Source organism: Betta splendens, chromosome 1, assembly GCF_900634795.4.
Source record: "Betta splendens chromosome 1, fBetSpl5.4, whole genome shotgun sequence".
NCBI classification, from domain to species: domain Eukaryota; kingdom Metazoa; phylum Chordata; class Actinopteri; order Anabantiformes; family Osphronemidae; genus Betta; species Betta splendens.
In genome coordinates this window covers 18,538,404-18,564,751 of record NC_040881.3, presented here as the reverse complement: position 1 = coordinate 18,564,751, position 26,348 = coordinate 18,538,404, and the positions used below count along the sequence as shown (strand labels likewise).

Here is a 26,348-nt window from a genome sequence, read left to right as displayed (position 1 = left end):
TCTACTGTGCAATTACCCAGTCAAGCTGAAATCAGTCCATATATATTTCTGAATGAATCATGCATGAATGATCTAATAAAGTAATAAGTGCACACAGACTAAGAGTTCGCTCATGCGGTGAGAGGAACTCGTTGAACATCCAAATATTAGCCACCTTTCTGGGAGCTTTGAGTCCTGATTTCAGCTGCAGCCAGTCCTATATTTAGCTAAATACATGTTTGTGTTTGATACTGCTGGTTTAGCTTTTTTCAGGGGAATTGCTCCAGAAATAAAGATGCACTGTGCGGGTTAGCAAGGATGAAGAGCTCCCAGTGCAGGTATAAGCCCGGTGAATATGCTGTGAACTAAACATCATGCTGTTAATGCCGACTGCCATTCTAACAGCCTCTGAAGATGAGGGAACTGCCACCTATACTGTATGAAAAATAAAAAGTGTGTAGAATTTTTCAATCAGAACTACTGCTTGCTTAAAGTTACTGCCTGGTCTAATGAATATTATAATAATATTATATGGATTAAACACATCCGTTGTATAATTTATAATTGTATAATAAAGGTCGGTGTGTAACAAACTAGGTAAACTAACTGTAAGTCTCTAATTGATTTAATGGGGAAGAGTGAAGTCAATGGCTGCCAGACTAGAACATGTGTGGTATGAAATGCACAGAACCCAGGACAGAAACCATAAACTCACAAAAATGATTAATATTTACAAGCTGATCTTAAATGGGGGCAAAGTTTACATTAATAACTAGGAACTGAAAATGCTTAAGCAGGGAAAACAAAAAACTACAAATGGTGGCCTCGGAGCTCAGTAGGTTGAGCAACAGAAGGTCCCAGGTTCGAGTTCCATGTGCGCAGCACCGTTGCTGCCCACTGCTCCCTATCAGAGGATAGATTAAGATGCAGAGATTAATTTACCCAAATGTTGGATCAATAAAGTTATATTATTATTAAATCTGAACACAACCAAAATCTTAAATCACTGGTTAAAACAGGAGCAACTGATATTGACTTAAAGCAAACCCTAATTAACCCAGACAAACAGAAAAGTCATCCTAGTAAGGACCTACAAATGACTGCAATGGCAACAAATCAATCAAACGAATGTTAAAGGAAAAGACAAACCAGCAAATGAAAGAGGACAGTACTACAGTACAGTACTTAAACAAGGCAGATTATAATGATTAGTCCAGGGAAAACCGTAAACGATGTGTTGGAAGTGACGAGGGCAATGAACTTCAACTACTAATAGTTATAAAACATATACAACATAACAAACACAATAAAACAGACGAGAGGGTCGGACTGCTCACATTGTCGCTTTGGCTGCAGATCACATAATAAACACATGATGAACTTACCTTATTTGGCATGGCTTGCTAAAAGTTTAGCTAATTGTCCATGAGGGACTAAAAGCTGTTACTTTATAAAGTACTAAAATAATAAAGGTGTTCGCAGTGTTGCTGCCCTGCCTTTGTGGAACAATTTCCCCAAGTATTTTCTGATGCATGAGAAGATAAAATCAGTCTGGAATCAGTAAAGGCTCTGTTTTTTATTTGCCTCAGTGTGTGATTGACTCAGACGTTGGTGTGTTTCTTGACAGCTGCCTCTAGACTTCTCAAACCACTTTTCCTGCAGGCAGAGAAGTTGATTAAAGTTGTCCAACACTTCAAATCTACTAAAATTTTTAGAAATGTTACACACAAAGAAAGTAACAGTATAGAGTTGCAGCTCCATCTAGGCTCATACACTACTGCAGAAAATGGAGTTGGAGTGCATACGAGTTAAAACAGTGAATTCAGCTCTTCAGCTCAGAATTGTGTCAGATGTGATTCATTTTTTCTTTTTATACTGTAGTGTTATTAAAATGTTTTAAATAAAACATCATGAACTGGTTTACTAACTATTTAAACAATAATCATACAGACACATGACCTGGTTCCCCTCCATTTGTTTACTCACTCATTCAATACAGTATTCCAGCTGTTATTTGAGGCGAGAGGCTGGGGACTCCCTGGGTTGCCAGTTCTATGAAGTGTTATTTAAACATAAGGGCTTTAAACTGAATATCCATGATCACATTTGTAGTATATGCAACTACATTTTGACAATTATATAATAAATAGCAAAAATTCCAGTTATGCTATCTGCAACTGTATTCTGAGCAGTAAGAGTGATGTTGATGAAGATATTCACATATATGTACAGTACTAGTCAAAGGTCATAAGTGCCATTGTGTTGATTTAGCATGTGTTCATGCATGTGGCATACATTTTTAAAAAATAGTGTTTGATCAATGGATGAATTTTTTCTGGAGCTGAAATATAAACATATACTGTACATACAGTTGTTACATAATGTAAACCCATTAAAACTGCAGGTTTTTATCTAGAAGGCAACTATCTATCTATGTAAATATAAAATATATATTTACCTAATTAACTTGATATCATTTATCAGTGCAGATGTCATCTGTACTAGCGCTGAAGAGCATGCGTTAGGAAACTGAGAAACTGAACCAAAAACCTGGATCTACAGTAGGTAAAACTAAATCAGTAAGAGTTCACTATTATGCTATGCAATACAGATATTTTAAAAGTCCCATTATTGTAGAACTGGCCCCCTCAAAAACACATATGCACTATAACAGTAACTTTCTGACTCAGTGAGAGTGAGCTGTAGCTTCTACCCTCTCAACTAGAGAATCTGAAGATCAGGCTTGCTGCATCAAGCTCAGCTGGACTGACCAATAATGTATTCCCACTCTGAGTTTGCTGACTGGCTTCTGTGTGTCCCCAAACTATGGGGGGAAAGGAGCACACACGCTAAAGCTGGTTTGCTATAATGAGGCAACCCGGGAATGCTGGTCTTATTTTACATCTAACCACTAAAAGGTTAGTCCAGCGTAATTAATTCTGTTAGTTAAAAAGGTCATGGCTCTGTGTTAAAGGGCTTGGGGGAAGCTAGACAAAGGCCTTTACTGCTACCTCATTACATACAGTAGGTTTCATCATGGTTCATTATAAAGTCACAGAAATTGTTTGAACACAATTTTAGGTAACTTTTAGGGACATTTCGTCATATTGTATTCTCCTACATATGTTAAAATCTCCCATGTGATGTACAGTATGTTGTGTATGTAGGTATGAATGTCACTTCTGACTCACTGTTCAAATCAACACTTTTGTGTGATTTTGGCAGCCTCATACATTAATACCATGTATTTCTATTTCATTTGCATATAATTACCATGGCGTGTTTTTTGCACAAAGAAAACCTGTTAACACAACAGTTAAAGCTTTCAGTTTGAACTGTGTCAAATTGTTGTCTAGGGTTTAATATGTTTTTTGGTTAGTGAAATGCTGTTCGGCTGGACATGGTGAGAACTGTGAAGATTAAATCAATTATGATTTGTCCGAGAGTAAAAAATCCTTAATATGTTCCATTGTTTTAATTTTTAATCACTACTACTAACTTTACAAAAGTTCAGTTTAGGCCAACAATTAGTTTGTGTACAACACCAACCTGGAAGTTGTGTGAGGACATATGAAGACTCTTTTACCTACAAAAAAGTCAAAAAGCAATAACTCAGATTCCAAACAGAAGAGCTTAAGACCTGCTAAAGTAAACAGATGTGAGCAGGGATCAGATGAAAAATAAATAGGTCTAATCTTACTGATGTTCGAAATTCTTACTACCCTGTTCAAAATGGATTTCTTTATTTTCCACAACAATGTCCACTTTCATAGAGACGTGTTATCAAACACCATACTGTATATTTGGTAATGCAAAAGGAATCTAAGCTGGCTAAACTGCATTTGGAAACTCTTCACTTTAAGCCACTCAGCTTCCAACAACCTAGCAACATCCATTATACGCAGATCAGAAGTATGACCCAATGCAGGTAATGGCACCAGTTATCTCAAACAAGGTAAGAAGAATGAGGCTATTCCTCCTCTTTGCTGTTTGATACCTACTGCACAATAGTTACAGCGAGCTGCTTAATGAGTGGAAGGAATGGAGATGACACTGTACGAGATCAGAAAGTATAGCTATTGTACAAAACAGGAAGAGGAGACTCTTCAAAGCATTAATTTACAATTTTTTGTTTTGTACATTAAGTGCACAGCGGCAAATACGACATAGTAACAGATGCTTTACTGCAGATTAAGATCTTAAGCCATTAAATGTTGCAATCATGATTTTGTCACAATAGTTCTTTCTAGGTAAATTAAAATAACAGGCTTTACTGTAAGATAAAACTTGGATCCTTGAAAGGAAGAAGAATGAAAAGTGAGAGCATTTTTTCACACTATTTTTTAACAGATTACTCAGTAAATACAAATGAATAAAGAGCGTAAGCATTACTTTGTACAGAGTCCATAAATGTTATGCTCCCTGTCAACATGTGTACAAATCACTTAAACTCATTGAGAGTTGACTACATAATGTGTCAGTGGAATCTCTGCCAGGTTCCAGTGTTTTAAAAGGTTATTGGCAGCCAAATTACATTATTAATCTTTGCTTGCACAGAGAAATAACAAGCAGGTCTCAGAGAAGCTCTTCATCCTTTTTAAAAGTTGCTTTTCCTAAAGTGCACAGCAACAGTAGTGCAGGTTCTAGTTTTATTTACCTGTAAAAGGTACTTGATGATTAAAAAAAATCAACAAGTGGAAAACTTACACTGAAGAAATTCTAGTTCAATGTAGCCATTATGTCTCAAGGCCCCTACGAGCAAATACATTTCCAAGCATCCACTCAACCCAGGAGCATCTAGTCAGGACAGCAAAATGACGAAACTGTCAGGGGAACTTAATTTGAAGAACCAAAAGTTGTTCCAGTGTTTGTTTTTCTACTCTCTCTATCTCAACTCCTGTCTAACCCGCCAAAGGAAACTGTCGCCAGCCGATCGCTGGTCATGGGAGTGCAGGAAGGACTTTGTTCTCCTTCCTATTCTTTTGCTGTGCCTTTCTCTTTTTTGCCTGCCCCATTGTCTCATCTTCTCTTTTTCATGATCCTTGAACCCGGAGCTTGAAAAGGTGCACCGTGTGTCCGCTGCTTGCTGAGACAGCCACTACGAGGTGCTTTCCACTTCACAACACCATACACATCAATTATTCAGAGATCCTGAAATAAAGCAGTTTGCCTCCTCTATCTCCTGAAGAGGAAAGAGAGAATTGGAAATGAAAAAGCCCAGAAACAATGATCCTAAAGCTTGTGCAATTAAGACACCACTTTTAAAAAGTTCAAAAGAGGAAACTTGTAGCATTCTCACTAAGTACAGTGGCTTTGTCCGAAGCTCAGTGGTGAGATACTGTATGTCAGTAAAGATTCTCAGTTATCCAGGTGAGAGTGTCTGTCAGAGCTGGGTCTGCTCTTATTCATGGTGCACACACTGTATAAGTGTTAAAATACTGTAACATGTGACAGCTGAGATGGGCTCCGGCTTGCCCATGAGTAGTTTCATTATATAACATTTCTTCCATAATAATACTGTATGTGCAATTTGAAAGATATTTGAAAGATATCCTGCTTCTATAAAGGCTTCTATAGCTACAAACAAAGTGGGTTGAGGAAAGTAACCTGAGGTTTAAAATAATTTCCTAAAAAAAGAAACATATGTAATTTCTCAAAAGTACCTGACTAAACAATGGTAATAGTATTTATAGAATACAATAAACTTTTGGTAATATGCCGTAATTTCTAGACTATACTGTAAGTAAGCACCTACTGTATATGTTATTGACCAAATGTGATACAAACACATCTGAATATCACAGTGTTGCAATGAATCTACCGCAGCCGGTTTCTCTTGGATGAAGTTGCGGATTCTAGTGCTGACGGGAAACATAATGTTGTGAATTTGTTGTGATCACTTTTAGGCTACATATAATGAGAGGAGCTGGAAACTAGCTTCAGGATTCCATGAAGAAGCCAGAAAAAACAGCTGGACTGTCCAGAGTAGCATTAGCTTACAATGCTTATTTTAGCTTGCACATTAGTTTGGCTCGCAGCAGGTCTAATACTAATTCATTAATTCTACTTTATTTTTTTGGCAATATTGACAGGCCGGGCGGTGGGGTAGGCTAAAGAAGGAACCCATGGCTTTCTAAAAACTCTCTGCTTTGGTCCAAAATAAAAGGCTGCTAAACAACTTAGAAATGTCTTTATTCAAACCCACTTAAAATATAACCTTTTGTTAAAAACAAAAACCAATGTCTGAACATTTGTCTGTAAACCAGAGGAGTAACACGCCCCACGGTCGCTGGATCAGGTAGGTCCAATATTTGCAGCTTGGGAGATTCGTCAGAGCGCAGTGTATTGTGGGTGTTGTAGGATGTGACCATTTTCATCCACAACAAATATTACTGCAGTTTTCCCTGTTTTCTGTACGTTTTCAGCAGTGAAGTTGCGCTCTAAATAAATGGTTAACTTGCCAAAAGAGATTGTAAGTTTGCCAACCCCCAATAAACAAAAAGAAGAAGAAAAGATATTTCACTTATTCTTACATGCAAACCACGCAGGAATGCGCTCAACAAAAGCCAAAACAATTGCTACCTTAAAGAAGTTGAGACGAAAAAGCCTGTTCATCACAAACAACTCTGTGTCAGCAGCTCCCTCAGCTACGAGGAAAAAGTCAAGGAAACAGTGGAAAAAAAGACAGAGAAAGTTTTTGACGAAAGAATTGTGAGGCCGTTTAATTCTGAAACTGAAGACTTTAGTGGTTTTAATGCGCAGAAGCAGCGGTAGATAATGGTCAGTTAAGAGACTGGTAGTTCTGGCTAAACTATGGACCTTGTCACCACTAGAACAGTTTTAGAGTTGTTACTCAAACAGAGAATTGTTACTCAAATGAATCAGGTAATGATCGTCAGAGGGAGAAAACAGGAAGTGGGAGTGGCTAGAGGTAATGGGCGTGACCTGATAAGAAAATGTACCAGAGGCAGTCCAGGGATCAGTAAGAGGCTTTCAGACAACAGTTCTATTTATACTTAGGGTGACTCTCTTTACTGATAAGGCAACTTTTGAAGGTTATACTACATATTTTGTGGGTGGCTGCTTTCACAAAATCTAAGATGTCTCAATATTGAGATACTCAAATTAGTGATTTATCTTATTTATCAAATCTGGAAGTACAATAAACATCAACAATGTTGTGTTGAATATTTACACTACGTTTATGGATTAAGAAACACCCCAAGCTTTTCTTCTAGACAAGAAGTACTGTACATGCCTCTGTGATTTGAATCTTTCAGGATAATGAAGAAAGCTGAGACGTAAGCCAAGAGGTGTGGCATTGCAGGAATAATAAATGAAGGAGTTGGGAAGAATGATTGACACTGTCCACCTGACTGAGTGTCACTATAGTCCATTACCATTATATTTCCTATCAATCCACAAAGAGAACTCTTCCAGCTCGTCTCTAATGAACTGAAGTCTGCTTCAGCACATCAATGTAAGCAATCAGTAACTTGCTCAAGGATACTTGACTGAGAACGAGGAAAGTATTGCTGACAAAGTGGTTCAAATCTGACTTTGCTGAATCTCTGATTTTACATTTTTGGCAGTATGTTGATATATGCTATATTTTCATAATAAAACGTATGGAACACATACACATAAAGGTGACAAACTAGGTGTCCCCGTAGCATGGCTAAATAATGCATCCAGAGGGATGATGGTTACTGGGGATGCTCAAGTTTAGGAGAGTAGTGTCCCTCTGTGAACCCTGAGGTGTGAAGATGGATATCCTTATCCAGTGATACGGGAACAAACCTGCCACTGGCAAGCACAGCTGTGACAGCGACACGGCACTGACTCAGCCATTGGAGGATGCAGTGGCTGCCCGAACTGTCAGTCTCTATTTAGAATTAAAGCAGTAATCGATACAGCAACCATTCACCCTGCCCCTCACGCTGCCTGCGACTAAATGGAAGGCTTAAAATCTACACCGGCTGAATTTATAGTCTTGAAAGACTTCAAAACTTTTATTAGGTCTTTGCATCCTTGTTCATTATTGCTTTGACTGCAATGATGCCTCAAGGCTGCAACAGTTAGTTATATTAAACGACACGCTTCTGGAGTATGTTTAACAAAAATAATAATATAAAACACAGTAGCAAAAGGAATAATTAGGTGGACAGATGTGATTGGCAATTAATATGGAACGTATTTACAGCTGAGTGAATGTTTAACTATATGACCGCAGCATTTGTTGCATATTCTACTGTGTGTGTGTGTGTGTGTGTGTGTGTGTGTGTGTGTGTGTGTGTGTGTGTGTGTGTGTGTGTGTGTGTGTGTGTGTGTGTGTGTGTACTTGAACCAAAAACGTACTTTCCTACCAAAGTGAGGACATTTTGGTCTGTCCTCATTTCTTTGACGCCTGTTTGAGGGTTAAGATGTGATTTTAGGGCTGAGGTTAGAATTGAGTTTTGGTTCGGGTTAGAGCAAAGGTTAGACGTCTGCCTTTAGTTGTGATGATTAAGGTTAAGGTAAGGTACAGGGCCACTGCTGAAGAACATGAAAGCAGGAAAGGCTAAATCTGAAAACCGGTGGGAAAATGCCATTAAGCACATGTACTGTAGTGTACACTATGTATTTGATTATTTTGCATGTTTGAAATAGTAATACTAGTAATAAGTAATAGGAAACTACTGTACCTTCTCTGAAAACTTGTTATTCTGATAATTGAGGCACTAAAAAAACAACTGCAAGTCCTAAAAGGTTGTTATTTATTAAAATGAAGCTGGAAGTCTCTACTTTGATTAAGTCAAAGTTTGTATTGTTGTATTAAAATTTAAAAAAATTATAAAAACCCTCATTGTCCAAATACTTCTGTGCCTGCAATAGACCACAGCACCATAGCAGTAGTAATAGTGATATGGAATTGTTGTGGCATCTAGATAAATAAATAAATAAATAAATAAATAGATAGATAGATAGATAGATAGATAGATAGATAGATAGATAGATAGATAGATAGATAGATAGATAGATAGATAGATAGATAGATAGATAGATAGATAGATAGATGGATAGATGGATAGATGGATGGATAATCTTTAGTATCTCTCTGGCTGCAGCAGCTGGTTGTTAACTATCTGTGCCAGCCTTTGGTTATGGTTGGGGAGCATGCAGTAGTTTTAGGTTTATGTTTTATATATCTTGTCTTGCTTGAGGACTATGTGGTTTTGCAGTTAAGTCCACATCGCAGCTCTACAGCAGTAATATTTCACTCCAGTCACCAGTGCTGAACCCTTGTCCTCTACACTTAATACTTGTACCTAATGACTCCCTGAGCAATTCAATTATACTAATACTAATTATATTTGTACAGCAGTGAATGAATCTAAGCCTGTTACGCTGCATATGTCAATCTGTGCCCTACTATCAATGGAAAAGGTCGATTACAGTTGCGTGTCCAAGGACGCTCTATCATAGACTGACCTTTGAGTTTGATGTGCCAGGAAAGCCACAAAAGCCTCATCCTAAATGTCACGTGTTGCCTCACAGCTCTTGATTCCCCTGGCTTTGGAGTATTTACTGTGTCCCCTGTCTGGATTGATTCAATGTGTGTTACATCCTAGTAAAACCCCTGCACAGGCTGAATTTACAAGGTTTGCAGGAGAGTCATAGGTTGTGGAATCACTTAAAATCTCTCTCAGTCACGAGAGCCACCATCATGCTTTCCAGGAGAGGCCTGAAAAAGGTTTTAAATGACAGCACTGGTAATTTGTTCAAACGAGGCAGAAAGAGCAAAAGCAATCAAAGTGGAGGACATAGTGGATGTGGATGATTCTGAAGACCAGGAACAGAATCATGTTGTAACTCAAAAACAATCCCTGTACCATCTTTGCAAGTTTTCCAGCTTCTCTGAGGAACTCTTAACATAAGAATTCTTACTTTAAGGTCCACTTGATTGATTTTCTTTTTGAGCTTCAGATAAAAAATGAGCCTCCTTGTAACCCAAGGATATCATCAATCCATCCACTATTGTATAATTTTAATCTCGGTTTACTGCTACAATCTACAGTATGAAATGCACATGACCACAAAACTCGAAGACCTATTATTTTATTACTTAACCCAAATTAGTCATTGTTCTGTTTTAAATGGTTGGACAATGTGGCATGGAACTGTATTTCCAGAGTGGTATTCTGGGGAAGATCTCCAAAAAGGTTAGTGTGCACAAATAAGAGTAATCGTCCTCTTATCAACTGTGACTGAACGCCTCCGCACGCCACCTTGTATTCCGTCAAATCTCTGACAGCAACTCAGGATCAGTGAGCATCCAGCCCAAAGCAGGATATATGGATCATTCAAGTCTGTTTCTGAGTCACAACTACAGCAACCGGTCATTTACTATCACTTACTCTATATCTTGGCCACTTATTCCACAAAAAGGTCAAGAGCATGCTGGAGCCTATCCCGTCGGGTGGGGGGGCGGGCCCTGGACAGGGACACATACAGTATATACTGTACATACACAGACAACCTCTTACTCTCACAGTCACATCTACAGACAATTTACTACCAACCCCAATCAACCTAATTGCATGTTTGTGGATTGTGGGAGGTAATCAACCCAGAGGAAAGCCATGCAGACACAAGTTCACACAATACCTAGTGCATCGTGAGTAATAATATGTTACAGCTTTGCTAACCTACTACTAACTAAGTATAGATAGCTACTGTCCAGCCTTCACACACTACAGTCCACTATATACAGACTGAAACAACGCATACTGTAAGTAGGGAGTTAGTTAGACTGTCAGAATACATCCTTTCTTCATCCTCAGCTGTGATGCAAACCCACTGTTGAGCATACCCTCATTCTGGAAGCAGTCTGAGGTGAAGTGGTGTTCCAGGCACAAGTCCATTTATAATAAAAGTAACCCACAAGGTTGGTAAAAAGAAAAGGCCTCAGTGTGGGTTGGAACATCCAACAACTGAACACTATTTCTTTGAGCATGGTAGCTGTGCCATGTCTTATGTATTACAGTAAGGTGAGCTCTCAGAGCAAGGAAGCAGCAATGGTGGAAATCCAGTTTGGATTTGAGTTTTGTCTCGGGCAAGGTTCAGACCAAACTTGGTGTGGGGTTATGTGTTCTGAAAAGGCTGTTTTGGGAAAAGATTGGACTAACTAACAAGAAGGAACATACTCAGTGTGTGTGCGTGAACACTAGAGTCATGGAAATGTGTTAGAACCATGCGCTGCAACAATATAATGATTTAGTTTTGACATCTACAACATTACAAACTTTATATTAGGCACATTTAAAAGTAATATCATGAATGGTTTATCAACATTTGTTCATCATTTTCAGATCATTAAAATAATCATAAAGTATAGAAATATTTATTATTTCCTTCTGTCATTAATCTGTATTTTGAGTTATGGTTTTCTACCATTTTCTGTTTTATTTTGTCTACTTCCATTTTGTTTTGGTTTAGTTCCATCTTATTCATACAGTCATGTGATCTCACCATCTGCATTCAATTAGTCACTATTAGTCACTAGTACTCACCTTGCTCTTTGCCAGATTGTTTGTTCACTCACTTGTGTCAGCTCTCCAGCATCATTATCCCAGTAAGTCCATGTTCTGACCGTAGCCTGTTGACCGTACTTTTGCCTCATCCTTGTCTGTATATTCGCTGGAGTTTTTATAGATTACTGTTTTAACCATTTAACCCTGAGTTTTTGGAGCTGTCATAATTAAACAGACAATTTCTCAAGTTCTGTCTCATGCTGTGCATGTGGGTCCTACAACTCTGAGCTCTGAGCCCGTTTGTGACACTGCCAACACACAGACAAAGCTATGCATACTGTACAGTATACAGACATGCACTTAGTCCTATACAGTAGAAGTGATGATCCTCAGTTTGATCCCCTAAATACCTACATGTTGTCTTTAGGTAATTATGTTCTGTGATTGAACAAGCCCTGTGTTGTATCAGCATAGCCCAAAGCAGTGCAGGTGACTAACCAGGCTACTTCACAGCTGACCGACCGATGTCTGTGGTGAAACAGGATGTGGGGTGAGTAATGGCTGTGAAATAGTAATATTTGTCTGATGAGCATTAGTCTGTTGCCTTTTACCTGTTTTGAACAGTAAATGAAACATAATCTCTGAAAAGATTCTTTAAAGCGATTTCTTATTCATACTCAAAGTTACGTACATGTCAAGTGGCTACATGTTGAAGGTCATGTCAAGGTCACTTTAAAGTGCTGTCCATTCTGTCTGTCGGTTCCATTCATTAGAATTGTCTTGTTAAAAAACAAAAAAACAATCAAAAATTAAATTAAAGTGTTACTGCATTATATTTGAATATAATCCAGCCAATGATTTTCCTGTTAAAACCCGATTTTTGTTATTGGTCAAAGTAGAATAGGAAAGAGACAGTGTTTCTTCTCGTTGATATGGGCTTTGGTTTATTCCTTTGGGATACCATAATACAGTACATTTCTATTATCATCTGCAGTACATATCAGCACACTGGTTCAGGGAAAAATTAAATGACTTTCTTCTGTTTAAGTCTGGTCTCCAGGCATCGAGCCACCTACTACAAGGGCAGTTCCATGTGGCTGTGAGATCTGCCTCTCTTATCCAAACTGCATCACACTTGGATGTTGATTGGTTCTCCCAGATTTATCATTAAAAGGGATTAATATTTTCCACTCCATTAGTAAGCCATGGTAATTGATAAATAGCAGCATCACAAGAAATAAGAGATTTCATTCACTTTCATTAAACTGTTGTGTCGTACTCTGTGCTGTATCTCTGTACAAGTCTAGTCTCTGTCTCTTATCATGAAGTTGGTTTGGGTGATTTTTTTTGGCATTTTAAATTAAAGGGTTTAGAAAGTAATTGCCAGTCAATATCATGGTTTACTAGAGATACTGTTTGTCCTGACTGGAAATATTATCAATCACCTTTTTGGCTACAAGTAAAATATTGTTTACAAAAATTATGACAAATGCAAAATATGAAAAAAAAAAATAGTGACTTTAGGTGCACACAGCCTTTTATTTGGTGACAAATACTGAATCTAAAGAATGTGACTTTTTAAAATTTTAAATTGAGCTTATAGTGATGTTTCTTGCAGAAACATGATTTAAATGTTTAGACTGGAGCAGCAGAAGACTGAAAAACCTGTGTAATGCTCAACAAAAAAAACATCCACAAAAACCACACAGCTCATTAAGTAATTTGGCACCAGGTCTATTAGATCAACAGATCAAGGTAAAGCCGGAAACACTGCGATAAACTTCATGCTCGTTCACACACTCTCTCATCTTCTAGTTCTTGTAAGGGTTACGGGCGTGCTGTCCTCTGGGTGAGAGGAAATGTGCTGTGCAGCCCTGGACACATCGCCAGTCCACCACAGGGCAACATATACACGCACAAACAACTCACACTCACACATGTGGGCAATTTAGAATCTCCAATGAATCTTATTGCTTGTCTTTGGACTGTTGGACTTATTAAAGAAGAAATTATTATTAAAATATGTTAATGTGAATTTTAATGTATTAAGCAAGAAAAACGCACCTGTGGATACAGAATATGTAATATTTAATATAACCTATTATGATGCCTTAAATAATGAATGATGGCGCTTGACATACGTAGAATACTTTGCATGCATAGCTAAAATGTATACAATTTTAAACTCAAAGAACAGGAGGAGATCCGGCACCACGGACAGCTCCTCTCTCTCTCGCTCTCTCTATGTCTCTCTCTCTCTCTCCCTCCCTCTCTCTCTCTCTCTCTCTCTATCCCCTCTCGCGCTCTCTCCCTCACTATCTCTTCCGGGCGCACACTCGGCAGCTGGCTGCAATACAGCTCCTCCCTCCTGTGTGGTGGCTTGCCTGACCAAAGATCCTTGGACGTGAACAGTTTCGTTGAAGAGCACTTTTCTCCCTCCCCCCGCCCCAAACTACCAGACGGATACTCGAGGCGTTAGTTATTCCATATCGACCTGAACGAAGAGAGTTAAGTCGTCGGATAAGGTCTCCATCGGTCCTTCACCCCCAAATCTCTGTCAGCGATGGGGACTTGGGCTGGCTTCTGCCCAGACTTGCACTTATCTCTTGGTATCTGGGTGATCATAGCCGCTCATACCATACAGAATGCCAAGGCGGAGATAAGTTGCGCGTCTTGCCCGTCGCCCGTTCAACTGTACGCAGAGGACTTAAAACTGGGGGTTCGCACTGACCCCACAAAGAAAACGAGCACTCTAAAAAGCATCCGAATAGAGTTGGAGAAACTAGGGATTGGCGAGGAAAATGCCGGAGCAGACGACCACCATCACACAGGCGATTCCGCGGAGGATGTCCCCCTGTTTGTGCAACAAATCAGTTCGGATGGAGTTAGTAAGAAGAACTATACGACCGGGTCCAGTGAGGAAAGTCACCGCGTCAGTCAGGAGCACAGAGGTACCGACTTGAATGTGGATGCTGCGCTCCCGAGAGCCAAGAGAAGCGGTCCTGAGTTTTCCGAGTTGAGCAGGAGCGGGTGGACCGGCCGGACCAGCGTGGATGCGAGCGCACCGGACGACCGGGGCTCACTGCTGGAGGGACACCGGCAGGGCAGGTCCGATTTTAAACGGAACAGGGACGAAGAAAGGGGGGATATGCGGCAGGATGAGCCCAAGATCACCAGCAGCACCTTCGCTCTGACGGGGGACTCTGCGCATAACCACGCGGTGGTGTACTGGTCAGGGCAAAACAGCAGCGTAAGTCACACTCAGGCTGATCCTCACTATTATTGTTATTATTATGCGTGTTAGTACGGTTCCGTCTGCTTTTCACGGTACGCATTTCAGTTGAACTGTTTTCCGGATCTGGGTGAATAAAGTCCGTGGCGAACAGAGCACGACGCGCTGTTCGTTGTTAACAGGTGCAACGAAAGCTACAGATGCGCACCAGTGCACTCACACTGCTCCCTAAATGCCAGACTTGTGCACTGACTGCGAATTGTGTTTGGCTGTGACCTTTGACTCTGTTGTCAGACACGCACACACACGGCATAAGAAACATTATCTGAATCTTGCCTCTTGTATTACCACGAGGCTGGAAAGTGTTCCATTTTGTAGTTGATATCTATTTTGTAGTCATTAATAGTCATGACGCAATGAAAGCTTTATTTGAGGCCAGTTCCAAATATGATAATGTATGATTCATTCCTTCCTCCTGATGCGTAGTTCTTCATCCAGATTAATTGATTGGGGAAAGAGGGAGTCATAAATTATTCCACGGTCTCCAATAAGCCTTTAAATTCTTTAGATTATGAATATTTCGTCTGCATATTTCTTTGTGCTCACTTTGAATTCTTGGCTTGACTCAAAAGGAGTGAAGTGATTTGCATGTACTGACTGTTAGGGCAGTAACAGCAGTAATGGACAGCCACAAACCTGGGACTCGGTCTTTGACTCATAAATTTCAAAAAAGGTCTTTGATATATGAAAACAGACTGGCCAAACCGGGGGATTCACTGTTTGGAGGTTCAGTCTTACCTCCATCTGCATCATGGCCAAACAGGAGATGTGAACAATGGTGCAGAATCACATCAATGCAGTAAATGCTGCTTGCATTTAAGTATGTTATCTCTTTTTTCCCATTCCAGACCCTCAACATGATATTTCAGGGAATCACAAAAAAGGCGATACACCTCGATGATGCTGCAAGAATATATTTTTTGCTCTGTGACAGGAAGGCACCGTGCAGTGTGCTGAGTGTCACAACATCACTGCACAGGTCAAAGACAGGGGCCACCTGCTGCCATAACATTTTTTATCACACCAGTAAATAGTAAATATCTTGCATAGTATTGCTTACTAGTCCCTAATAAGATGTACAGTAAGCTGCAATAAAACCTGTTCTGCTTTCAAAATGGTTAAAAATCCTGCCCCTCTTGCAAAATTGGTTCCTCGTACGAAGGGAATAATGAGACAAAATGAATCAAAGTCATTTACACCACTGTGTAGGCTCACAGGAAGCCGATAGGCTCCTCTTTGTGGTTTCACAAGCTTAATTTGTTGTTGTGGCTGCTCTACTCGTTTTATTCAACTTGGAGAAAGGGGAAAAAAGTCCCACATATTCAGTCTTGTCTGAGCTGATTATGACATGGTGCATGAACTTGTTTTTTAACCTGCAGTGAAGACTGAGGCGCTGCAAGGGAAACATGTTTGCATGAGTGTGCATGTGTGCGAGTGTGTGCTGGATGGAGAGGGTGAGGAGGTTACTGTGTGCCTCGCTGCCCCTCAGCTCAAAATCCTTAATAATCATCCTGACGACTCAGGCCTCTATTTCAAAGTCTCTTTTCCTTGCAAACAAAGAAAATCATACTGCTGCTCTATGGGTCACAACATGGTTAAACATGAAATTCAGTTATCATTTACTCTATCTACTCTATCTATCTATCTATCTATCTATCTGTCTGTCTGTCTGTCTGTCTGTCTGTCTGTCTGTCTGTCTGTCTGCCTGCCTGCCTGCCTGTCTGTCTGTCTGTCTATAAACCATATTCACAACAAAAGTCAACAAAAGCCGTTCAAAGCTCTTTACAAATATTTACTAAACAGATTAAAGGATAAACTCCCTTTAAAGGAAGAAACTTCAGCAAAGCCAGGCTCAGTACAGGCGGCCATCTGCCTCGACAGGGTGGAGTGAGAGGATAGAGGCAACGAAGAACAGCAGGTGCAAAAGGAGCAAGCGATACCTGTAGAAACGTACGGCTGGAAAGGGGCCAGGGAGAAGAATACACAGAGTTATTAACATTCAAAGCAATGAGGGTATGGAAATGGATGAAAGGTGGGGAAAATAGAGGAGCTCAGTGTATCGAGGAGGTCCCACAGCAATTACCACTCACGTTCATACGTATTGGCAATTTAGATTCACCAGTCACCCAGCCGTATGTTGTAGGACAGTGGACGGCTAAAATACCTGTATTCCTTTTTTTACTACCAAGTGCAGTGGTAGCTTCATGAATGCTGGTGATCACCCACCAAACACAACAAACAAGAAAACACTCATATTAATTAGTTTTATAGCAATTGCCAACCTATTGAGATGCAAGAGCTTTCATTCACAGAACAGACTGGGAAAAGACAAATAGAACATCCCATAAGCTCCACGAAGCCCTGGATGTTTTCTCTGCTCGACTCATTGGGCTTGTGTTCACTGATTGATGACCATCATGTGCCTGGTTCCACATAAACATTTAGCCAATATGTTAAACTCCAGAGGACGGTTACTGTAGGCTGACGACTCCCAAGGCTTCCACCAGGAATCCAAAGCCTCTTTGGTTTTGAGGCTTGTCCTCAGTTTCGTTTGATCCAGATTGGTGGGCCGCGTCTGTGACCACTATTGAGACAACTGGAAGCAGTTGTTGATGCCCTGGGGGTGGGAAACGATGTCCTCCGATGTCCACAAGGTTAATGCAATCCCACCGGCTCTCTGTACCTGTCCAACTTGCTGTCTCTGCCTATGCTGCTGGATCACCTTTTCTCTCTGACTGTCATTATCTGTCTCCATGTCTGTGCCTAAGGCTTGTGCACGTTATCTGGCAACCCTAACCTTAGATATTAACTGAAAATGTAGAGGCAGGGATGTTGAGACTAACTGTCATTTATAGCATTCATGGGCATATTTCCAATGAAGCATCCTTGCAGCAAAGTGACAACTTCGTTCCTGAAGTATGTCTGACACTGTGACCCCCCACCACCCCCGCCCCAGTAGTCATGAGCACAGCAGCATCATGACAAGCAGCTTGAACATTAAATGAATAGCTTCAGTGCCTCTTTTAATTTGATATTTAAACATTCATATTTTAAGAGAACATTGGGATGTGTCTAATTCTTGGGCAGATCCTCTCCCATAAATATCAGCATATTAACTGATCTGCTTTTTCTGAACTACAGTACTTGTCACCCTTTCTTTTTAATTCATTTCCACACGCTGCGGCACATTGTAATGTCTTTGTTGTCACTCATCCATCGGCGGTGTGAAGAAAATCATTAGATAAAAGCATTAGACGATGTGGGTTGGACTGAAGTGGTTTTCAAGTAGTACGAAGTCCTGCAGAGACAGGTCAGCCGTATCTGGCAAATGATCAATGAAGCTGACTGCGTGTGGTTTGAAGTTCCCAAATCCCTGGATGAGCACATGCAGAGGCTTGTAAGCACTGCTTAACGAGACAAATGTCAGGCAGGCAAAGCAAACACTCACAGACATCCCAGGCATGTTACAAACATGTAGTGCTAAATGCCCAACAGACACGGCTTTAGACATTTCCTAGATATTTCGCTTGATTCCACAAGGATTCCAAGGAGTCGCTGAATAATTCCTGTTTGGAGAGAATCCAGCGCGCTGCAGAAATGCTGCTCCATTAACCTGACCAGCTGCTATTAACATGCTATGGTTATTACATGCACCATCCGTAGTGGAGGAAAAAGAAAAGCCCACCAATGAGGAGAGAGAGCTGTGTGCAGCATCCCCAACGAGCCGTTCCTGCAGCGAGAGTGCGTAATTTAGAATGTAGAGACGGGTCACTTTACATCAACCCATCCCACCTCTCAGCCTAAATTACTTAAGGTTATACATTATAAAGTTGTTTCCTTTCTCCCTCCCCTCTCTACTCTGGTGGCCCTCTACCAGGCGGGGGGAAATAAAGTAGAATATCATAAATAATGCAGCTCATCCAGTGGGCCTTATCTCCCTTATCTCTCAATCTCTTCTCCCTTCCTCTTGCTCCTCTAATTAGTGTTTACAAATGTGTTTCCTGTCCCTTGTTTTGTTTTTGTTTTTTCTTTTGCAGTAGAAGTATGATACTGTGGCACAACGCCATGTGCCACAAAAAATGAATGGGAAATATGTTTTGACTGGCCTCCAGAGCAAAACACTTGGCTGCCATCTCTGAACAGTAGGGTCTGTGCTGCAGCTCGATTGTGACTCTCTGATTTCATGCAGCGTGGTTTTAAACCCACCAAAAAATGTTACTTTACGCTGACTAGTTGAGCTGGGGTTGCATGTGTGAGAGTGTGCTTTGTAACATTTAATTTCTTGATACTTGGATGTGTTTGGAATTGATATCTTTATTCGGTCTAAGAGGTAAGATTTGCTTACAGGTTTTGTGTGGGAAGGACAAATCTAATCAGAAAAATACACTTCAGCATGAAATGTCAGACGACACTACGTTTTTTTTTTACCTGAAGTGAATTAGGTCAGCACAATTTCATATAGCATTTTATAACTCTGACTAAAGGTCACCAGATGCACTTAAAAGAGTCAAGTAATGTCGAAATTCTCTGTAACGTTCATCACTGAAACTGCAGGCACATTAAGGAAGCTATTCAGGAAGCCATCCAATCAGGATGCATTGCACTGGCTGCACCTGCTGCTCCTGCCGCCGCGCGATCTCCGATCACATCATGTGGTTTGGAGCTACGAGAGCACATGCGTAGAAGACACCCAGTCTGACGGATAAGAGGCTTCGGGGCTGCGTTCGCCAAGCCTAATGGCCTCATAATGTTCCCTGTATGATTGCCGCGGCAGCCGAGGTGTTGATGGAAGCTGTATCTGTACAACTTCGGAAAGTCTGAAGTAATCATGCGCTTGGCTCCTGCTTCCATTGCTGACATTGACTGTGTGAGCACCTATGTACAATAGGTCTATAAGCATTAATTACTGTGACTACTGGCCGGCGAACCACATACAGTACTGTACCATCAGTTTTGATTGGTTAAATATTTTCTAAATAATTTAACTGTCTTTATTCCTACTGGGACCCAGTGAAAGTGCGTTGCCACCAACTGTACCGGAGCACTGTATTCACTTTCTCATTTCTTCCCATATGCTTGCGCACAAAACCTATGGATTCAGTGCAGGAATGTTGACCAGTTGCATCTGAGCTTTCAGGCGCAGTTCATCTTGACCTTATCATAGTTTTTTCTTTTCAGCCAAGTGTGATGCCTTGTAATGGCCCCTGCCCATTTTACAAACATGGTTGAGCTCGGGAGAGTGTTCAGGTCGATGAGTACATAATAATGTCGGGCCCCAGAGAAGCGATAGATTTCATGCTGTGTATCTCTCTTTCTGTTGTTGTCGTCTTCCTCCAGCCCACTTGTTGATACCGCACTGATACTGGGTCACAGCTACACCACATCACTCAGAGACACGCTTGCCTACAGTACACGCAACTGCAGGCAGACCAGGAGTCGCACATGTTCACGCGCACACCCTCAATCATTCTCAGTGTCTTGTCTCACTCTCGGTCAGAGTGAACGCTGTTGCGCCGAGAGGAGGTTGTCATTGATGGAGACTAATGTTGACACATCACACTCCAGTACCTGCAGTCAATTAACACATTGTCTAATTAAAGTGATCAACTGGTTTATCTATGAGAGATTTAAAGTGGCTGTAAAATGGATCCACGCTGCATTAACTTCACGATCAGGCCTGCTTCTTTGTTTCCAACTGGATTTTAATGGTAGTAACCTGCTTAAACATCTTCCCATTATCAAACGCATTGTGTAAGCATCTTTCATCGATGTCGGTGGGAGGTAGACGCTGTTTCCGCTGTATTTCTGTTTCCTCCTAATGCTCCTCTCAAGCTGTGCAAAACGCTCCGGCATCTGTTGTACGTGACTGAACTTTTGATGGTCCGTGGTGTTTGGCGTGGAACTCGGCTTGATAACTGCCCTTTAAATAAATCATTCCCTTTCCGGCTATAAGTCATTTCCCCCTCAAAGATCATTGCGTAGACCCTTGAACGAGATCTGCATTACATTCTATCAAACTGAAAAGTAATTGTCTCTTATTTAATCGCAGAGCGAGCTGAACTCCTGCTAAAACTTTAATGATACTCTAAGTAATAAGTAGTAATAATAGGTTTGCTATAAGACAGAAAAGGCGAGTGTTCATGGATTCCAGTGAATTATTAATGCACATATGCTGCAGGCATGGTGGCTGTGGATCAGCTGGTCCACCAAAGACATTCATTCTTTGTATTTGTTTATACTAATTTTATATGTTTTGAGTAGGATTCCCCTCAGATTCATACAAAACAGGTATTGTTTATTAAATACAGGCCAAGGTAAACTGTCATCATCACCTATTTTCCAATTGTTGGTCAATAACTAAAGTTATTATTTTTTATAAAAAGATCAACTCAGTCTACACACTATTAGCTGAGATTAGTCTTATTCCAACCAAAGTACTTTTCTTGCTCCATGACATGTCAGACATCATGTCCACCTCCTTGGAAATATCTTTCTGGCAATAATTATCATGCTCTATTCATTTAAATGATAAGTTATGATTCAATTTAATAAAATCATACAAATTTTACCTATTTTCACCTTTGTTACAGAGACTGGTAGTTTTCTGCTCAGGCTGTACAATTGACAAAAGGTAAAATATATGTGTCAAATGGCATTTAATACATTATAGTACTGTATGTTGTATAAGCTAGTTGCCTTAGAGATTGTCAGTTAACAACCTGATCCAGCAGAATTCAAATGTAATTAAGTTAATAAATTACAATAGGAAATTTGATTTGTTTATTTATATCGCTATATCGCTTTCTCTAAATCTACTTTAGGTGTAGTCTAAGTCAAGAAACAGCAGCTTGTTCACAGTGTCACATCATTGACAACAACAAACTGTACAAACCTTATGCTGCTACAGTAATTAATGTACATTAACGCATAGAGATCTAAGGACGCTAGAAGAATTAGGAGTTATTAGCTTTGGCCTATTTAACTGATACATTATACTGTAGCAAGCATTAGGGTTTTTGACATTGCCTCAGTGGATGTCTTGCAGCTACAATTTGCAAAAGCATGTTGTAACTGCAACAAAGTCATACCATAAGACCATAAGAAATAAAAGTGCTAAATTAGCTGCTGCTTTACATTAACAGGAGCTAATAACCTGTCATCCCCTCTTCAACCCCCGTCACTCATTTCACCACGACCTCTGTCGGTTCCAACACTTCATTCACCAAGTCCTGAATCAAGGTAATGGACTAAAGCAGTAATCTTGAGTAATGAGTGGAAACAGGCATCTAACTGAATAAATGCCCTTTGTCTGACACTTTTTACAGTCTGCGAGCCGCTTTTCGCCAGCGTCAACAACGCAGTGATTTTCTGCAGCGTGGATGCTTAGAGCAGCAAATAAAAGGCAGCACCAACAAGGGTTTGTTTCTTCTCTGTGAAGCCTCGTCACCTTTTTTTGTAGTTGTAATGAAGAAAGTTTCTTTAGCCTCTTGAATATTCATTTGTTTTCGTATTGCCATTTGTTGATGAAATGGCATTTGGGCATCCTGGCACATCCTCCTGCATCGATTGCTACAAAGTTAAGCTTGTTTGCTATTGACATAGAATATTTGTCTTTCCTAGGTATCTTTCATCCATCTTTGCATGTGCTTTCTTTTTCCCACTCCCACTGACTCACGCAGCATGTTACAGATAGTAGCCATATGTCAAAGTCCTTTTAATTATCACACATTACCACTGAGGTGTCACAATATAATAGCAGGAGCATTAGCCCAGACTTGACCTTTTCATCAGAGAGAACACAGCCATGAGTAAAACATGGTAAAACAAAAACATGTTGATAATAGTAATACTCGAAACACCTGGACACATTTACCAACACAAAGGTAGTGTAGCACCTTGGTACATTATACAGGTCTCGATTCAAACAATATCTGGGGAGTTTGAGATTGACTGCAACTCCCTCCCTTTGACAATGAACATTGCGTTATGCCATCTTTAAAAGTGAGTCAGTTATATAAAATTAAATGAATTATGAATAATGTCCCATTTTCTTGGTGTTGCCTGCCCAGACTCTGGCTGTGTCAATTACCTTGCAGAGGATGGATCTTGTTTCAGTCTCCATCTGATTTTAAAGATGTCAGTATATAATATAAATGAGAATATAAATGAGACCACTCAAAATAAAGCAAAGATTTGGTGCGTAGAGAGAAATAAATATGTAATCTGTTTATCTGTTTATTGAACTCAGATTTACATAACAGAAAAATGGATTTGTTTTAAAAATATATGTATACTGTATATAGAGCTATATATTTATATTCAGATACTGTATATTCAGCTATTCAGCTAGACACAACCTATGCTGATTTTGCTCTGAACAACCTGACACTGAATCAGATATAATAACTGAAGGGTTATTAAAGCAACAGACCTGGTTGCATTCTTGGTCACGGCATTTATCATTCAAAGGGGATATCTCACAGATAAATGTTGTGAATGCAGATAGGAATGTGGAGCCTGTGTATGATTATTAACATTCACCAAGGATTGGCCACTAGTGAAAGCACTGCTACATCATCCAGACCTGTGAGATGGATGAGGGGACTGGGGGCTGATAGAAACTAGGCCTTGCTGGGCTCCCACAGAGCAGCATGGAGCTTTGAAAAAAGAAAAAAAAAACAGCCCAGGTAATTATCACGGTGTGCTATTTAAATACAAATGAACATGCTTTTCACAGTGGAGAGCAGTTTAATCAACTGTGTGTGTTTGTGTGCTTCTGTTTTTTTCCTCTGCCTCTTCCTGTATGTTTTTCTGTGTTCATTTTGTGTCACTTAGCACTGTAGTGCAACACATTAGCTATAACAGATCAGGGATAAGCAAAGTACAGTTTGTGATTTTTTTGGTGGTAGCAGCTGTTTCTTGGTTCTTGTCAAACAAGTGTTCCCCTCAGTCCACAACTGCTCCAGAATCCCCACCGGTGGCCTGGCGCAGCATCCAGCCTGTAGCGACGACTTTTTCCTGTCGTTCCCATGATCCCATATTTGCCGCTCGCTTGCCTGTCAGTCGCTCTGTAGGCAGTGCCTGTGTCCATCACTAGAGGGAGTGGGTAGTCCAAAATAATGAAGTGGAATATGAGCTGCAGGACAGGAGGACCGGAGGGAGAAGTAGACCGAGAGATTATTCATTACGACTACTTTAAAGTTGTGTAGTGTGGCAGCTTCAGACCATGTGCTAATGAAATAATGACTATGAGGCTTGTTTGATATGTTAATGTTGCTGAATGGATGCAACAACAATCATGATATTTACCAGATGTTAATACTGTTTGATTGTGATGGAAGCTAATAGATATCATGTCCGCTGTGTGTTTGATGATGTGAGGTGAGGGAAGGCAGAGGCTGAGAGATTGATGGAAACATGGCTGCACAGAGGAACACTGACCGATGAGGAGACAGACTCTTGCAGTTCCTCACATCCTAAATATTACAGTGCATCCCCAGCAGCATCTCCATGTTCAATTTGTCCCTTACAAGCAGATCAGACCGGAACTTCTAGCCGCAGCCGGAGCCTGTTTGCTGCCCTTTCACAGCTCACTTGCCACACATGAAAATGTTTATGTGTCTCTAATTGAATTTGGAGCTACATGGTTTACCAGATAGATGAGCATTTGTAGAGCATGCTGCTACAAGGGAGATAATCCTGCTAGTGAAGATTCTCTACTTCTGCAGCCTATGCCTGCATTTAAGGAGCTTTTGTTTTAGCCATCGTTGGGAGAGGGAGCAAAGCCAAGACTGAGCAGCACTGTGCTTCTGGACACCGTGGTCACAGAGTGGTATATGATTTCAGCATGCAATTCTTTTTCCCTGAGGAGGGAGGTGCGTCGGCTAACCTAACCACTTTTACCCTGATGGTTGTGAAAATGTAAGTATGCACATCTGTCTGCCCCAAACTGTGGCCCAGGACATGACATCTCAACAGGAAGACCTAAAACTCACTTCATTCTGTAGGAGAAAGGATGCAACCTCTCTCCTACATCATAGGTTTCCTGTACAGTTGTTCAATCCTTAACATAAACTTTTAGGTTTTGAAGTCCTTGCATCGTGTGGCAACTTTAAACAGAAAGATCTATTTATAAACAACAACATACATTTTTTTATATATTTCAACAACATTGGCAGCCAAAACCTGAACATGATTTAAAAATGTTTGCCTAAATCTGAACTCTGGAGAAAAAGCAGTTTTGTATTAGGTTAATTAAGTGAAAATGCATAGGCAACAACTGATGCATGATTTTTTTAACTGTACATTTGCAGTTTATACCACTGGTTTGGTGACTTTATTTTTGCTTGTCATCCATGGCTTATCACGTGGGCGGCTGGAGAGGCAGAAACAACGGTCACAAAGGAGAAAAAGTTTCAGTGGGGCCCCAGATGTGGAATTCACCACTTGACTATCTCTGGGCTGATGTATTTTGAAAGGTTTATTTTAAGATCTTTGCGCTTTGCTTTGCTCAGCGACACGGCAGAGAGTGACAGGAAAGGAGAAAGTAAGATGGAATGATGTGACAGGGTCACATTTGTCATTCAAAAACGCACGCGCACACACACACACACACACACACACACACACACACACACACACACACACACACACACACACACACACACACACAAATAATTCAGTCACAGAGCAATCAATTGTTTCTATACACTGTAGAGTTCAGACGTCCTGATGTGAAAGGCATGCAGGATAATTAGCATTTGCTTTATCACAATATCACAACATGCAACAGCGGATTTTGTAGATTTTTGTGTTCATTCCATTTGTTCACGTACCCAAAAGTATTTATAGTTCTTGGTTTATAATGCAGTCATTATGACACTTGAATACTTTTTTCACATCTTTTTTCCTCCAAGGAAACAGAAATGCAAGCAGCTTTTCAGATTATTGCTGATATGACTACTCATGTCATCGCCTTGCCAACCAAGACATGCACGACAATCCCCAGAAACCAGAGGTGACTGTCCTGTCAACATAAGCTCAAAAGTCAGAAAAAGCTGCAGGTAACAAATTTACCCTCAGCATCACTGAGTGAGATTCAAAGTGCTGATTGGAGTGGAGACAAGTCGTAAGTCAAGTCAACTCAACACAAAAATTCAAACAAACTAATGCATTGTTTTGTTTGCGTATAAATCAAACATCAAGATAAAACATTGGGAATGTATATTTTAGCATGTCAAATGAGCTGGTTGCCTATCAAACATTTTATGTTGCTTCAAATCCAGTGAGTGTTTTCAGGCCTGTACAGAGGTTTAACACGTGTTTGTGTCAAATACAAAAATCCATATTATTACAAAAAAAGAAAAACAAGCATGAATAGTTGATATTTTCTTATCAGCTGGACATCAAAGATCCGTGATCCGTAACAGCCTATATTCCCCCTGGCACTCGGGTCTGTAGCACTGGGGGGCTCCGAAGAATCCGTTTGAAAGAATCTCAATACGCGGGAGTCCGGGGAGCGCGATTTTTTGCTCTGCTGCATCGAGTTATCATGGAGTGGGTAA

General features: G+C 40.3%; 1 protein-coding gene across 2 annotated transcripts in view; it reads left to right on the top strand.

The window, feature by feature from the left end:
• Positions 1-13,843: 13,843 nt before the first annotated feature.
• Positions 13,844-26,348, top strand: part of sorcs3a (sortilin related VPS10 domain containing receptor 3a) — a 227,147-nt gene continuing 214,642 nt past the window's right edge. For both annotated transcript variants that reach the window (XM_055507845.1, XM_029163616.3), the window contains exon 1: positions 13,844-14,742. In XM_055507845.1, coding sequence (XP_055363820.1) covers positions 14,056-14,742 — 687 coding nt within the window. In that variant the 5' untranslated portion in view covers positions 13,844-14,055. The remainder of the gene's footprint in view (positions 14,743-26,348) is intronic.